Here is a 13,132-nt window from a genome sequence, read left to right on the forward strand (position 1 = left end):
CAAGTTTCCGGTGGAGCAGCCATACTCTCATCTCCACGGTGACGACGCTGGCAGAGGAGACGAGCCAAGATCCGCCTTCCTTCCTTCCTTCGTACATCGACCCTCTTCGCTCGCATCAGAAAATTAAACGCGGTCGGCCATTCGTCTTTATCCGAAACATGGCGGATCTATCGAAGAGCTATGATCTCTTCGAGAAGGTATGTATCCCGATTCGCCGCGAATTCATTTCCGCGTGCGAAAATCCAAAGATGCCAATTCTCTCCGATTCGATAATCGCGAATCGCCGCAGAAAGATTGTAACGCGATTCCTACTGATTGCAGTTAGAGAAGTTAAGGAACGAACGTGGTTATTTAGCTATCTAGTCGAAGCATCGTACTTTCCATTCGAACTTTTCGATCATAGCATTCCGTTGTGTACGTCTAGCTTTGTTTTCAATTATCACGAATATTTATATTTTAAGTATCAAGATTCAAATCGGCAATAAGAGACTACGCCGATTTAAAATCCGAGAATATTCAATACGTACCGTTCTCGCTGCAACGAAAAAATCACTGACGGGTGTCTCAACGTATCTCGTTTATTCAACACTTATTTTTATTATACATCCTTACGCGTAAGATCTACATAAAAACTTATTAAAACGAGCTTAATCATATGTTCATAACTGGTTCTGGGCTGGGGCAGCTCCGCGCGGCAGCGTCTCGATGCGCAGCGACTCGGTTCTAGAAAAAAACAAACGAAAGGTCAAATATGATTTGTCGAATTATTATTCTCTTAAGATTATTATAACATAGTAACGCATTGTTGAATAATCAGGATTAGAAAACAAATCAAATTAAAATTATTTATATGGTTCAGAAAGTAGAGTAGGAATGAGAAATATTTTTTAACAATCAGAGAATAATAAACGATTAAAATGAAATATAAAAATTAAAAATATTTTTAATTTAAAATTCGATTCTACTTTAAATCTCATATTATAGTATATGTTATAATTACTATAACATACACAATATAGATGTATTAAATAAATGTTATGTAATACATCATCGCATTACAAAGCAATTAAATTTATATATCAGTATGTAAGTATTAATTAAATATTAATTATCAGAGTAATCGCTTTTGTGGCAGTGAAATGCAAAAAAATGATCCATATTGGAACGTGAAATATTTATTTGAAACATACAGCGCACATCCTTTTATATTTCAACAACTGTTGTGAAATGACATCAGTTGCTCCAGTTATGAGATACTGATATATATTTACCGAGCCGATAAAATTCAATAGCACGTTGTACTTGTTACGCCGAGAGTTGTTTAAAGTTGGGGAAAAAAGGGTAACGATCCGCTTTTGTGTAAATGGCGAACAAAAACCGAATGTAAATGGCTGTTGACGAGCTGCCGCGTTGATGAAGAGGGTGGCATCGTCGACGAAGTGGTAATATAAACTTACTGATTGCAATTGCTACCGGTCCTTTGGGGATTTATATTAAAAAAAAAAAAGGAAAAAACTGACAGAACACACAGCGAATCATTGTTTCCGCAGATCGATGATTGTTTGTCACTGCGTGCCGAAGCGAAGCGTTTGCGAGCCTTTTATTATTAACCCCTCCCCGCGAGTGTCCCGCGAGCTTTCAACATTTTTCTCGCGCGCGTTCACGCCGCGTGTATTATCTTGTTAATAATCACGATTAATTATCTGATGCAGCATCTCGCAATATCCAATATACTCTGGAGCTTTATACGAGAAATGCCTTTCTTGTCGAGCACGATTGATCCCAAGCAGAGGGGAATCTTTAATACATTCCGAATCGAATGTAATATTCGATAAAATTAATATTCTAAATAATAAAATGATGATTCGTATAATTATTTGTGTGTATGATATAATATTAAATATATTTTAATTATTTGAATAAATGATATCGATTTTTGCCGCAATTCGGCATAAAATTTTGAATATTTAAGCTGTGGAATGAATTCGCATTTTAAGAATACAAGGTAGGAAACACGCAGTAGGCATTTCCCGTTATGACTCGATAATTTTTATCAGTGTCAAGCTTATTAAGCCGTCCGTTCGTTTATCCATCCGTTTTTCACAATGGCCGTCGAACGGATGGAAAGCCGTGAGCGAAGATTCGCAATATCCACCAGTCCTCTCTTTCAGTGTAATTATTTTTACGCGAGTCGAGAGCTCCTGTCGATGACAGCCACGACTGCTGGAGGAGACGAAGAGATGGAGACGAGACGAAACGAGACGAGACGAGACAAGACGAGACGAGACGAGACGAGACGAGACGCGACGCGACGGCGACGATCGGTCCGGCGGAGAGGCGACATTGGTTTCACCGAGGAGAGACGAGACGGCGGCGGCAGGTGGAACCCGGGTCGGTTCAGGCTGCTGCACAATTCGCTCGTGCGAGCTGCAGCAGCGGAGGACAGTAGCGGGAAAACGCGCGACGGATGGGAAAAGGTAGGAGGCGAGCTGGCGCGTGACGGACGCGGGTGGGACAAAGATCGGTGTCATTGGCAGCATCTCCGCGGGCTGGAAACTGACAGGCGGGACAGGAACACCTGGCGAGCCGATGGAAAATGTGCGGCGGGCTATGAAGCCCGATATAAACGTCCCCTGGTGTCGACTGATTTTGAGTCCTTTTAGAGAACGAAAGGCGAAACGGAAGTCTTGTCCTGGAGATTTTTCATGTTTAAAAATAATACATATATATATATATATATAGCAAGACTTTCATTTCGCCTTTCGTTCTCTAAAAAGACTCGAAATCAATCGACACCAGGCGATATATATATATAGTATCTCTATAATAATATCTCTTTGTAGTACGGCAACGTTTGTCTTTTGCGGAGAAAAGGTGATTGCTCTGAAAACCATATTTCGTAAAATGTGAATAAATAAAACTCGTTGAAATTAGACTTTACATACTACGAATGGAAGCAAGTCGAGTTGTTAATTTAAAATTCAAATCATTGCTATATAATTGTATCTTTAAAAAAAAAAAAAAAAAAATTGAACAAAACTATCATTTGCAGGCGAAAAGAAAGAAATACATCAAGTTTAATAATAAAAAAATATTGCAAGACCCAGAAAAATCAATGCCACCCGTGATCTTTAATCTTTCTCGCGAGGAAAATCGATCGTATCACCAATTTTCAATTTCAGTTACGTTACAATACGATTTCAAACATCTTGTTGATGTAATAAGCAAGTATTCCGAATAATGGCGAAGCGGGTTCAGTCGCGCGAACAATCTTATGACAGTATAATCTTCCGCTTTGCGTACAGCTTAATCCGATCCTGGAACGTGGAGAACTAGCGTAAATGATTTCGGGAGGGGAGGGAGGGGAGAAGAAGGGTGAGTGAAGGAGGGGGAGGGGGAGGGGAGGGAAGGGAAAGAAAGGCGAGGTGGCGATGAGGAGGTAGCGGAGGATGACTTTGCGAGAACCGACGCGCGGCCAGCCAGAGCGTTCTCTGCCCGCTCTCTGGTTCAATTTCTGGCGTCAATTAAAAAGTGATGCGGACCGAGGAAAATCAGAAATTAACGAAGCAGGCCGTTCCTGCCGCGCCGACGTTTCGCCGATGCCCGTTCCTTCCCGTTCTCGCAGCGAATCGTCCTTAATCGGCTGTCATTGAGAGATCTCGCGAAGAGCCGCGGGAGAAACGCCGATCTAATTTCGGACGAAAGGCTCCTCGGGAAAGAGAGCGCGTGCCTCTTCTCCGAAATATTGCCACGCCGAAAGAGAGAGCGTCGTCTTCCTCGTTGCATTTTCAAGACGTCCGTGAAAACGAAAAGCAGCGACAGTAACGTGAAGATTTTCTGTTAGCCTTTAATGATTTCCTATTATATATTTACAGGACATTTTCGGGCGCGTTTCGATATAAATAGATTTTCTTTAACAAAGAAGATAAAGGGAGACAATTAAACGAACGATAAAAGTCGCCTTTTCTTTAATCGCAGCGTGTGGTTAACGATTGTGGATTTCTCGAGGGTTAACCGTGCTGACGACGCTTCTCTCGAGCAAAACTGACCCTTGATCTTTCCCTCAAGGTAACGATCTTCTTCTTACTGCGTCGCGTTTTGCAGCTAGCCGTGATTCGGATTCGACTCACGAGAAAGGAGGCTTTGCTTCGTCTCGAACTAGCACCCGGCTGAAGTTCGTTATATAGCGTGACTCGGCAAAGCCGATTTCTCGGACGATCTACCTTGCCTCGCGCCTTCCACGGATACTCTCTTTCGCGCGCGAGCGCGCGCGGACCTTCCTTCTTCAGGTATGAAGAAAGCTGTCGCGAGCTACTCATCATTAGCGGCCATAATTGCCGAATTCGCGGTCGCGCGATAGCATTTAATCGCTCAATCATGCGATTGTTAATTCGATCGAGAGAGAAGAATCTGCATCACAATATTCGCTGCTTCTTTTATATGCGTTGAAAAATCGATTATAAGAGCCATCTTTGAATTTAATTCAAGTCCTTGTTAAAGGAATCGAATTGAATTACGATAATTACAGTTAATGTATAGAGTATTAATATTTAAGACGCGAAGCGTTCTGTTGCGAGTTTTGTTTTTCGATTGAAAACGGACTGTATTTTCCTTTCCTCGAATCCCGGCGTCTTCGATTTCAATTGCAAAATGTGGAACAACTATGTTAGGTGCAACTAGATCCAAGGTGGATAGTCACGAATTCTGTTGCGTCTCTGCTGCAGCAGAGAGAATTTGCCATTATCCAGCAGGCATTCTGCCAATGTTGACTATGAAACTCCGTAACAGTGTGTCGCAACTGTGAAAGGCGCCGAGAGCTTCGCCATGACTGTTGCAATTTACCCTCCAGTCCCCGGCCTTCGTTTACTACTACTACGTTCCCTGAATTATAAGCATGGCGAGCCGTGCAGCAACGCGAAAGTGAGTCGTCGAGAGCACATCGGGGGCTGACTAATTAAAGAAAGTGTCCACCCAGCATCTTACGGAGGGGGGAAAAAAAATAGCGATTAGTCCCGCGTGCATGCGGGAGAGACGGCGAGGAAATCGGACGGAAAGAGAGAGAGAGAGAGAGAGAGAGAGAGAGAGAGAGAGAAAGCCCTTCGCGTGGAAGGAACGACGACCTCGGCGCGGCTAATTACCTGAAATAACCCATTAGTCCTGTATCCACCGGGAATTACGAGGCAACTGCTGAGACAGAGAGGGCGCGTCGTCTTTGACGTGTTAATCTCACCCGAAGAGAACCCGCGCGTACCTTCCAGGACGCTCTGCGCCTTCCCCTTCTCTCAACCCCCCCCCCTCCCCCCGCTCCGCCGTTTCCATGAATCAGCACTATCGCACCTGAGAAAAATCGCCGGCGCGAAACGAGCCGCGATGCAGACCCGCCGAATCGATTATCGGCGTAATAAGCCGTGCCATTTGGGCGATTCGCAAAAACTATCAACACGCGACGAAACACCGTTCGTAATGTTTATCAAAAACTATGATAAATCGCGATCGTAAGGCCGCCGCCAGTCAGATTGTAAAAACATAAATTAAGCGATAGCATTTTCTAAGCATTTAATTCTGCAAGGAGAACAAAGGCCAAAAAAATTGTATATTTTATCAATTTTGTTCAACTTATGACTGTTGTATCATTACAATATCGTTACATTATTTTAACATCATTTTATATATCAAACGTAATTTCGTATTTCAAAAATTTCTATTCAGATTTTTCTCGCGAGACTCTTGCTGTATTTTTCGACAGAAAGAAGAAATTCAGAGGGAAGAATTGATCGACAGTACCTTCGGATAACTACTTGGTGGAGCTTCGAAGATTGGGGGCTACAAAGTGAGAGGAGCAATCACGAACGATTTCATAGCTGTCACCCTCGATGGAGAACTTCGGGGGTTCCATTTCGAGGTTCCCGGTACGGGAAGATCCGTGGAATGACGGGGCGCATTCCCGTCTTCGCCTTCGAAAGAGGAAGCTTTCCCTCTCGAAAAAATTCGGGATACCCGAGATGTCGGTGCGACGCCGCGTATCCCGCGCGAGCTCATCGACCGACCACCTGACGTTTCAATTTTTAATCGATCGCGTTGTGTCGCGATACGTAACTACAAAGAATGAAAAATATAAATATTTTATTTGAAAATCGCAATTGACATTTCTAATTATCTCAATCGTTCCTTAATCGACAAAAAAAAAAAGATTATTTTTAAACTATAATATTTCTTTCATTATTAAATTCACTTTTCTGTTCGAGCTACTATCGTAAAAATAAGAAGCGATTAAAAATTCGAAACGGCTTTCTCCTTCGCGTATTATCTCCAATCAGTCAACGCACGACATCGTATAGATGTCGTTCATTATGAGGGATCGTCAAGGATCAGTTTGGAATCGGTTGGTTCCACATGCTTTCCCGACTTTTGCGCCCCGCCTATCCAATTTGCTCGTTGGACGTTGCTCAAAGAACGACTCATTCCCTCCGTACGAGCAGCGATGTGTCGGAATTGGAGCGAGGACCGGCATGTCTTCTCGAGAGGGAGCGTAGAAGCGCGAGTTTACTCGTTTGAGCGCGACGAAAGGGCCCGTTCTTGCCGAGACTGACGGCGGCGGAGATTTTTTCGCCGTTTTTTCTCCCTTCGTCCAACTTATTTTTATAATTAGAACGACTGCCACGCCGGCGACTGGAACGATCGCGGTGACAAGGCGCGCCGATCGTGAGGACGAGATCGATTTTGGCGATACGGAGAGCGAATCGATCGATCCAACGAGCGATCGGCAGACCATCATAGCCGCCAATCGCCTAGTTTGCCTGAGCGGAACAAACTCGCCGTGCAGATCGGCCTGTCAAGTGAAACTGGGGCAAAACATCTACGTCCCGGATTTAATCCGGCGGCCGGCCGCGGAGGAATCGAGTCGGAGGATCGGTCACGGCGTGAGAGAGCTCTCGCTCCACTCGTTGTAAGAATCGATAGGATGGATCGATTAAACGAACGAGATAGAGATCGCGTTCGCCGAGGTAGATAACGCGAGCCAGTCGCGCGGCCGCGCGCGCGGATATAGATGCGCAAAAAACGATTCTTCGCGTATTTTGCCATACTTTCATGGACGGTTCGAATAGCTGGAGTCGAGTCTCGGAGCCCGTTCGCGTGGGTACTCACGTGAAAATCGGCTTTCTACGGGCGAACGAAAAAATTGACGCCGTCACGCCCCAGATCGTCGTTTAACTGGCCCCGATCGTTATATCGAGTCCATTAAAATTCTAGCAGCTCGGACATCCGTCGGCAAATATTGAATGAAGATCGAAATCGCGAGAAAATATACTCTTTCGATTTATATATATATATATATATATATATATATATATATATATATATATATATTTATTTATTTATTTATTCTTTTCCGGAGTTTGTACAGCGTAGAAAGAAAATCGAGCGGTGAATATTTACATTTAAATGTAAAGAACGCCTTCCCTCACGTTCCTTACATTTCAGATCTGGACGTCCGCGGAACACCCAGTAGAGAGGCCCCCGCGCTCCCAGCAGAAGCAATCAATCTCGAGTGTCTAGTAAGTTTCACGCCTTGCTCTCGATTCTCTTTCGCTGGATCTAATCTTCTCAGGATAAAAGAAGACTCACCGTAGCGCGCGAAACAATCAAGGAGCCTGATCCTTCGGTGCTGGAATGGTTCGACATTGTCGCGGCGAGAGTCGTTCACGTCGGCCAGGATTCCTGCACGCGTACGTTGCCCGTCGCGTTCCAATCCCTGCAACACACACCAGAACGTGCGTCTGAGAGCGAGTTCGGTCGCCTCCATTTCTCGGCCGTTTCCGTTCTGGCGAATTAGCCCGCCGTTTCGCATCGCGGGAAACATGCCAAATTGATATCAACTACACTTAACAACTATGGTTGAAAGAGGTCTTGGGATTTGACAGAATCGCTATTGATAAAAGAAAAGAGAATGGAACGATGTCGCGGGCGCACACATATTTACAGTGATCTTGTAATAAGAATCTAAACTAAAACATATCTAATTTAAAAAAAAAAATTATGTATAGAGAAAATTATGTCAAAGCGATTACATCACTCATGAAATATTCTCGTTATTGATGGCTTTTTCAAAAGAATTTCAAGCGGAGCAGGTCACGTGGCACGAAGGAATGCCGCGTGATATATGCGAGTATCACGCGTGAGTCAGGCGAGGGCAGTTGATATTAAGATAAAGCGACGATACATTATATAAAGACGTCTTTCCGAATTGTTATTTGCTTATATATGCTCATATATAACGTGTCTCTATTTTAAATTCAAAACTAAATTGCTCGTCTTCTTGATAAAATAAATATATTACAATCACACAGCAATTTTTGATTAATTATACTATATTTATTAATAGCATATAAACACTTTAATTTTTATCATTTCAAACCGATCGTAATTTATTGAATAATCGTTGCGAAACACTTATTACATAATACTTTTGAGTTTATCTTGTTGTTCCTTCTAGATATCTATCGATATGAATAATTCATCCTTACTTCTTTTCGCCAAGTTCAACACTGCCGTGTCGTCATTGCTAACAGCGTCGATAAACTTCGACGCGATTCGCAACGTCTTAAGAGAAGTGTTACATCGCATGCATGGGGATGTGCCTACACTTGCGTGTGCGCGCGCGCGCGACTAATTCGCGAGTTAATTTTATGCAGCGCGACATGCGACAAGTCGACGCGGCGCGGCGCGACGCGACGCGACGATGGCGAGGCTTATCGCCATCGTCGCGTCGCGCAACCGTCTGCGACGCACAATTGCCGCGTTTCCTCTCCTCGAAAGCGTCTCGCGTTCCTATCACTCCGAGATGTGAAAATGACGGATGGCCGTAATGGGGCGGGGCGAGGTGGAGGTAACGGCATTATACGCCTCGATGAGCGCGTTTCACGCGTCTATTACGAGGCACGCATCATTAACGAAGTAATTAGATGATTATGAATAATTGTGGTTTTAATCAGGGTGTCTACTCAGATCTTATAAAAGAATTTTCCCTCAAAATATTCCCTGAAAATTCCCTGAAAATTCTCTGATCCTCCACAGGTATTTTTCTTCAAAATTCCAGACAAAGAGAATATTTTGAAGATTTTTAGAGACAATTCCTTAAAATAAGTTTTTTTTATTGTATGCATTTCCTAATGCTTTTCACTCATATAAAAAAAAAGCTTTTTAAGTTTCAAGGATTATATTTATTTAATGTACTGAAAAAATTGAGTAGCTTTAAAATAAAACTTTTTAACTTTACATAACACATACCTGCTTATAAGAGCTATTAGTAAAAAGAGAATTTTTTTTTTAAATTCATGATTTCTCCAGGTAAAAATTCCTAAGAATTCCAAGTTTTCTCTGTTTTTTTTTCAGGGAATAGACAACCTGTTAATGCGCGTTTTTTCTCGTCGGTATCATCTGCTTCACTGTATTAAAGTCTCCTACATTCAATCTTACATAATTCTCAAGTTATTAACTTTTATAAATAATTCGAATTTAAATTGTGCTTTATAATCTGTTTCTAGTTCCTCGTCTCAAATTATATGATCGATGAGAAAGTAAGTTTTTGCCCATGCCTTATTACTGTGCGCGAGGCTTTTAATTTCGATGACGCAATCGCGAATCGTAACGCAATATCGAACAAGGTGTGTACAAAGCTTATCGTTCTCGCGGAGGTGTGAAAATGACGAATGACCGTAACGAGACGATCCAAGGAGGATAGCCGTCCCGGACGATTCCTCTTCTCGTTTCCCTTCATTTCACGACGAGTGACACGTGACGACGAGTAATGAGCTTGGTTCGTTACCTGCCGCCGCGCGAGGCATTCCACGCCCACGCGTGCAAGAATACGACGGATGAGGATTGATTTAAGAACTGTCTCATATTTAACGTACGATTCCGTAACAAAAAAATTATATATGCAATAAGATTCAATTATGTGGTACACTTCAAACTAGTGCGAATAAATTTCTCAATATTTCATAACTTTATGATGTCTGAGATGTTCCAAAAAAATACAAAATTTTTTTGGTATTTTTCGCGAAATAAAAAATAGCGATGATAGATCGATTCTTATATTTATGGGGAAAAAAAGGAAATTTGAATGAAATATAAATTAAAGACTGCGATATGCGTGCATATAAGTATATAAAAAGAAATGTGAGAAAGAGAGGAAAAAAGAAATAAAAGATCGAGAGTCAAGAGACAAAATAACTGAATAGCAAGAATAAATTGCGGATAAAAACGCGACGAGAGAGCGAGAAGGGAGTGAGTTCCTATCAACCAACCCAGAGACTAGACCGACTAGACCAAGTCCGAGCCAACCAATCAGAGCCATGATTCAACTCAATTGTTACGCATTATTTGTGTTCCCATGAACATAGACATGATTAGCATCGATAATGAAAATTAATGTGCAAAGTTGCGCAAAGAGAGCAGCAACAATTAAAAATAAATTTAAAAAATTTATATTTTCGCAAACATTTTTGCTTTATAATTATCGCATATTTGAAAAAGAAAGGCGGAGATATTAACTCCTTCAATACGTTCAATACGGATTTTTACAGTTAATTTTGCGATCCCATTCGCCAGTCGTACTGGTAGATAAATCTTTTGCGTGGCAAGATCGCGATAAATTTTCGCGTAAATTCTCGCACGGGGGAAAGCAATACCATTAGCTTTCGCTTTGAATGGCGACACGAATTACGTTCAGTCGGGAGAGATTGAACAGTATAAAAAAAAGGGTTGCTACCCTCCATAATGGCGAGCACGAGCACTGATGGCATTGTTCGAAAAAAATTAACCCGCGATTTTTATTTACTACCGACTCTTTTGCCTCCGGGACTCCAGCCCTGATGAGATGATGATCGATTAATCGAAAACAACTTTTTTTTTTCGTACAACCAAAAAAAAAAATTAACTCTAAAGAAACCTCATTTAAATTTTCAAAATGTTTCTATGATAAAATTTTGTAAAATTATTCTTCTCCACAAAAGTTCTTTAGAATGACGAATAAAAATCTTTCACGTACACTTTAGATAGGCATGGTCGGAGAGATTGATACCGGGTTATATCATTCTCGGTGGGCGTAGCCGCTCCGATAATCATTACGGCGCGATTCGCGAACGATTAAGGCGAAGTGGCGGAAGCAAACATCGATCGGCAAGAGTGCACCGAGGGAATTAGTATGTACCCTGACAAGGTTCGAGCCCTTGGCTAGCTCCAACAGAAGGCCCGAGCGATGCACGGGGAAGGGCGGCGAGCGCGACGCGGGGATGGCACTCAAATATTTACCGCACCGCGCAAACAACGCCGGCATTGTTCCACGGCGATACTATGTGTAAATTTAATCTTCCTTGGTGGCTCAAAAATAAAGCTTGTGCGCGCGATTGATGAACGGGGCGCGCGCGTGTGGTGCGAGAAGAGATGTCGATCGAGCACATGCGAGGGTTGCGTGTTGTAAATTATACGATTGCGTATCTCGTATATTATAATTATAGCCATTATCGGAGCAATTGTGTCCCCTATCTTTCAAATAATGTCACTCATAGTTCAAACTTAGTATAGTACACGATTCGGCAACGATTGTATACCTTAAGTTAGAGAATACATATATTTACCGCGAATTTTATATCGTTAGTTATCTAGATAGTCATATACAAGGTGGAGCACTTAACTTTATGACCTAAATTATCTCTTTCGCATTCAGTTAGCAAAAATGTTTTTAATTAAAGTTTCACAATTTCATGCGGGAAATATGATATATGTAATAGATTTTTTAAAGTGTGCATTTTTATATTTTAACATTATCTTCATTTTTTGAACCATATATTTTTTGTTACAAATTCTTCTCGTTATTTTATATAGAAAAATATTTAGATAGAATTATTAAAAGATCAATAGATTATGAAATATGAATAAAATTTCAGATTTAGTTTCACTTCACAGTCGCGGCGGCAATCTCTACGAAATATTTTATAATTTATTTTGTTATGACGTAAAATGTGTAACACCTAAAATAATTACTTTTCAATCATTTTATTTTAAGATTTTAGCACAATGAATAACGAGCTGAATTTTAATTGATATAAAAAATATATAATTGCATTTAAGAAAAGACGTGCAATTAAAGCTTGAAAGTATATATAAGGAAATGTATATATAATTCTATTTACAGAGATGGAGATAATATTAAAATATTACAAAAAATGTATGAGGACTCTGCTACGCCATTATATTTCCCTCCTAAAACTATGAAACTTTTGTTGAAAACATTTTTTTCCGTGTACAAGGGAGATAATTTAGGTCATAAGATTAAGTGACTCTCATCCTAATTTTATAATTCAAAAGTAATAGTTTATATTTCACAAATCTCGCATCCGTGGCCGAGTCGAAAAAATGTCGGAGAAAGGGATGAAGTCGTCATGATGGTTCGACGAACGAGGAATTCGCTGACTCGCCGCGACTCCGTGGCCAGTCTGACGGTGACATCTCCATCTCCTCTTCCTCTTCTCCCCTCCCTCCCTCCCTCCCCCTCTTGTCCTCCCTCTTCCGTCCTGTCCGTCGAAAAAAGAGGTCTAGACCGTCCTCCTTCCACGAGACCTCCTCGCAAGTCGCCCCCTCCGGCGAAACGACACGATGACTTTGCCCGCTGTTACGTGCGAGTGGCCCTCTCGAGTCCTTTGTCGGTCTATCGCAAGAGACACCTGGACGCCGCTCGGCTTACCTTCTTCTCTGCCACCCCGAGGTCATCCAGAGGGTATCCTCGATCTCGCGTCGATCGCGAGGAGAGGCGACTCGGTTGACACCATCGCGTCGTCCATCTCTTGTTATGGTCGTCCGATGGTTGGATTCGAGGATGGATACGATGATTCCACCTCACCACGACTTTTCTCTACGATGCTTCGCGAGTTTTTCGTATCGCATTTTTTTCTGGCAATCGGTCATCTGGCTTTTCGATTGAAAAAGTGCTTACTCGTTCGTCGCGATAATCGCTTCGACAAAATCTTTAATAATTATATGAATTTAGAAATAATCACATATTGAGATATAATTATCAATCTGTTCACAAGCAAATGACGTTTAAGTGTCTTCCCTACTCGCCGCAGAAAGA

At 41.9% G+C, this 13,132-nt stretch overlaps 1 protein-coding gene across 10 annotated transcripts in view; it reads right to left on the reverse strand.

Annotated features, from left to right (window-relative positions):
• Positions 1-562: 562 nt before the first annotated feature.
• Positions 563-13,132, reverse strand: part of LOC126857443 (transcription factor Sox-2) — a 264,526-nt gene continuing 251,956 nt past the window's right edge. For 7 of the 10 annotated variants that reach the window (XR_007688507.1, XR_007688511.1, XR_007688506.1 and 4 more), the window contains one exon: positions 563-723. Coding sequence is in view for 2 of the 10 variants with exons in the window: in XM_050606873.1 (XP_050462830.1) it covers position 723 (1 nt within the window). In the remaining 8 variants the exon portion in view is untranslated. Of the gene's footprint in view, positions 724-7,626; positions 7,754-13,132 lie in introns of those variants that run through there. The other 3 variants (XM_050606872.1, XR_007688509.1, XR_007688504.1) reach the window with 3 other exon arrangements.

Source organism: Cataglyphis hispanica, chromosome 21 (genome assembly GCF_021464435.1).
Source record: "Cataglyphis hispanica isolate Lineage 1 chromosome 21, ULB_Chis1_1.0, whole genome shotgun sequence".
Classification (NCBI taxonomy): domain Eukaryota; kingdom Metazoa; phylum Arthropoda; class Insecta; order Hymenoptera; family Formicidae; genus Cataglyphis; species Cataglyphis hispanica.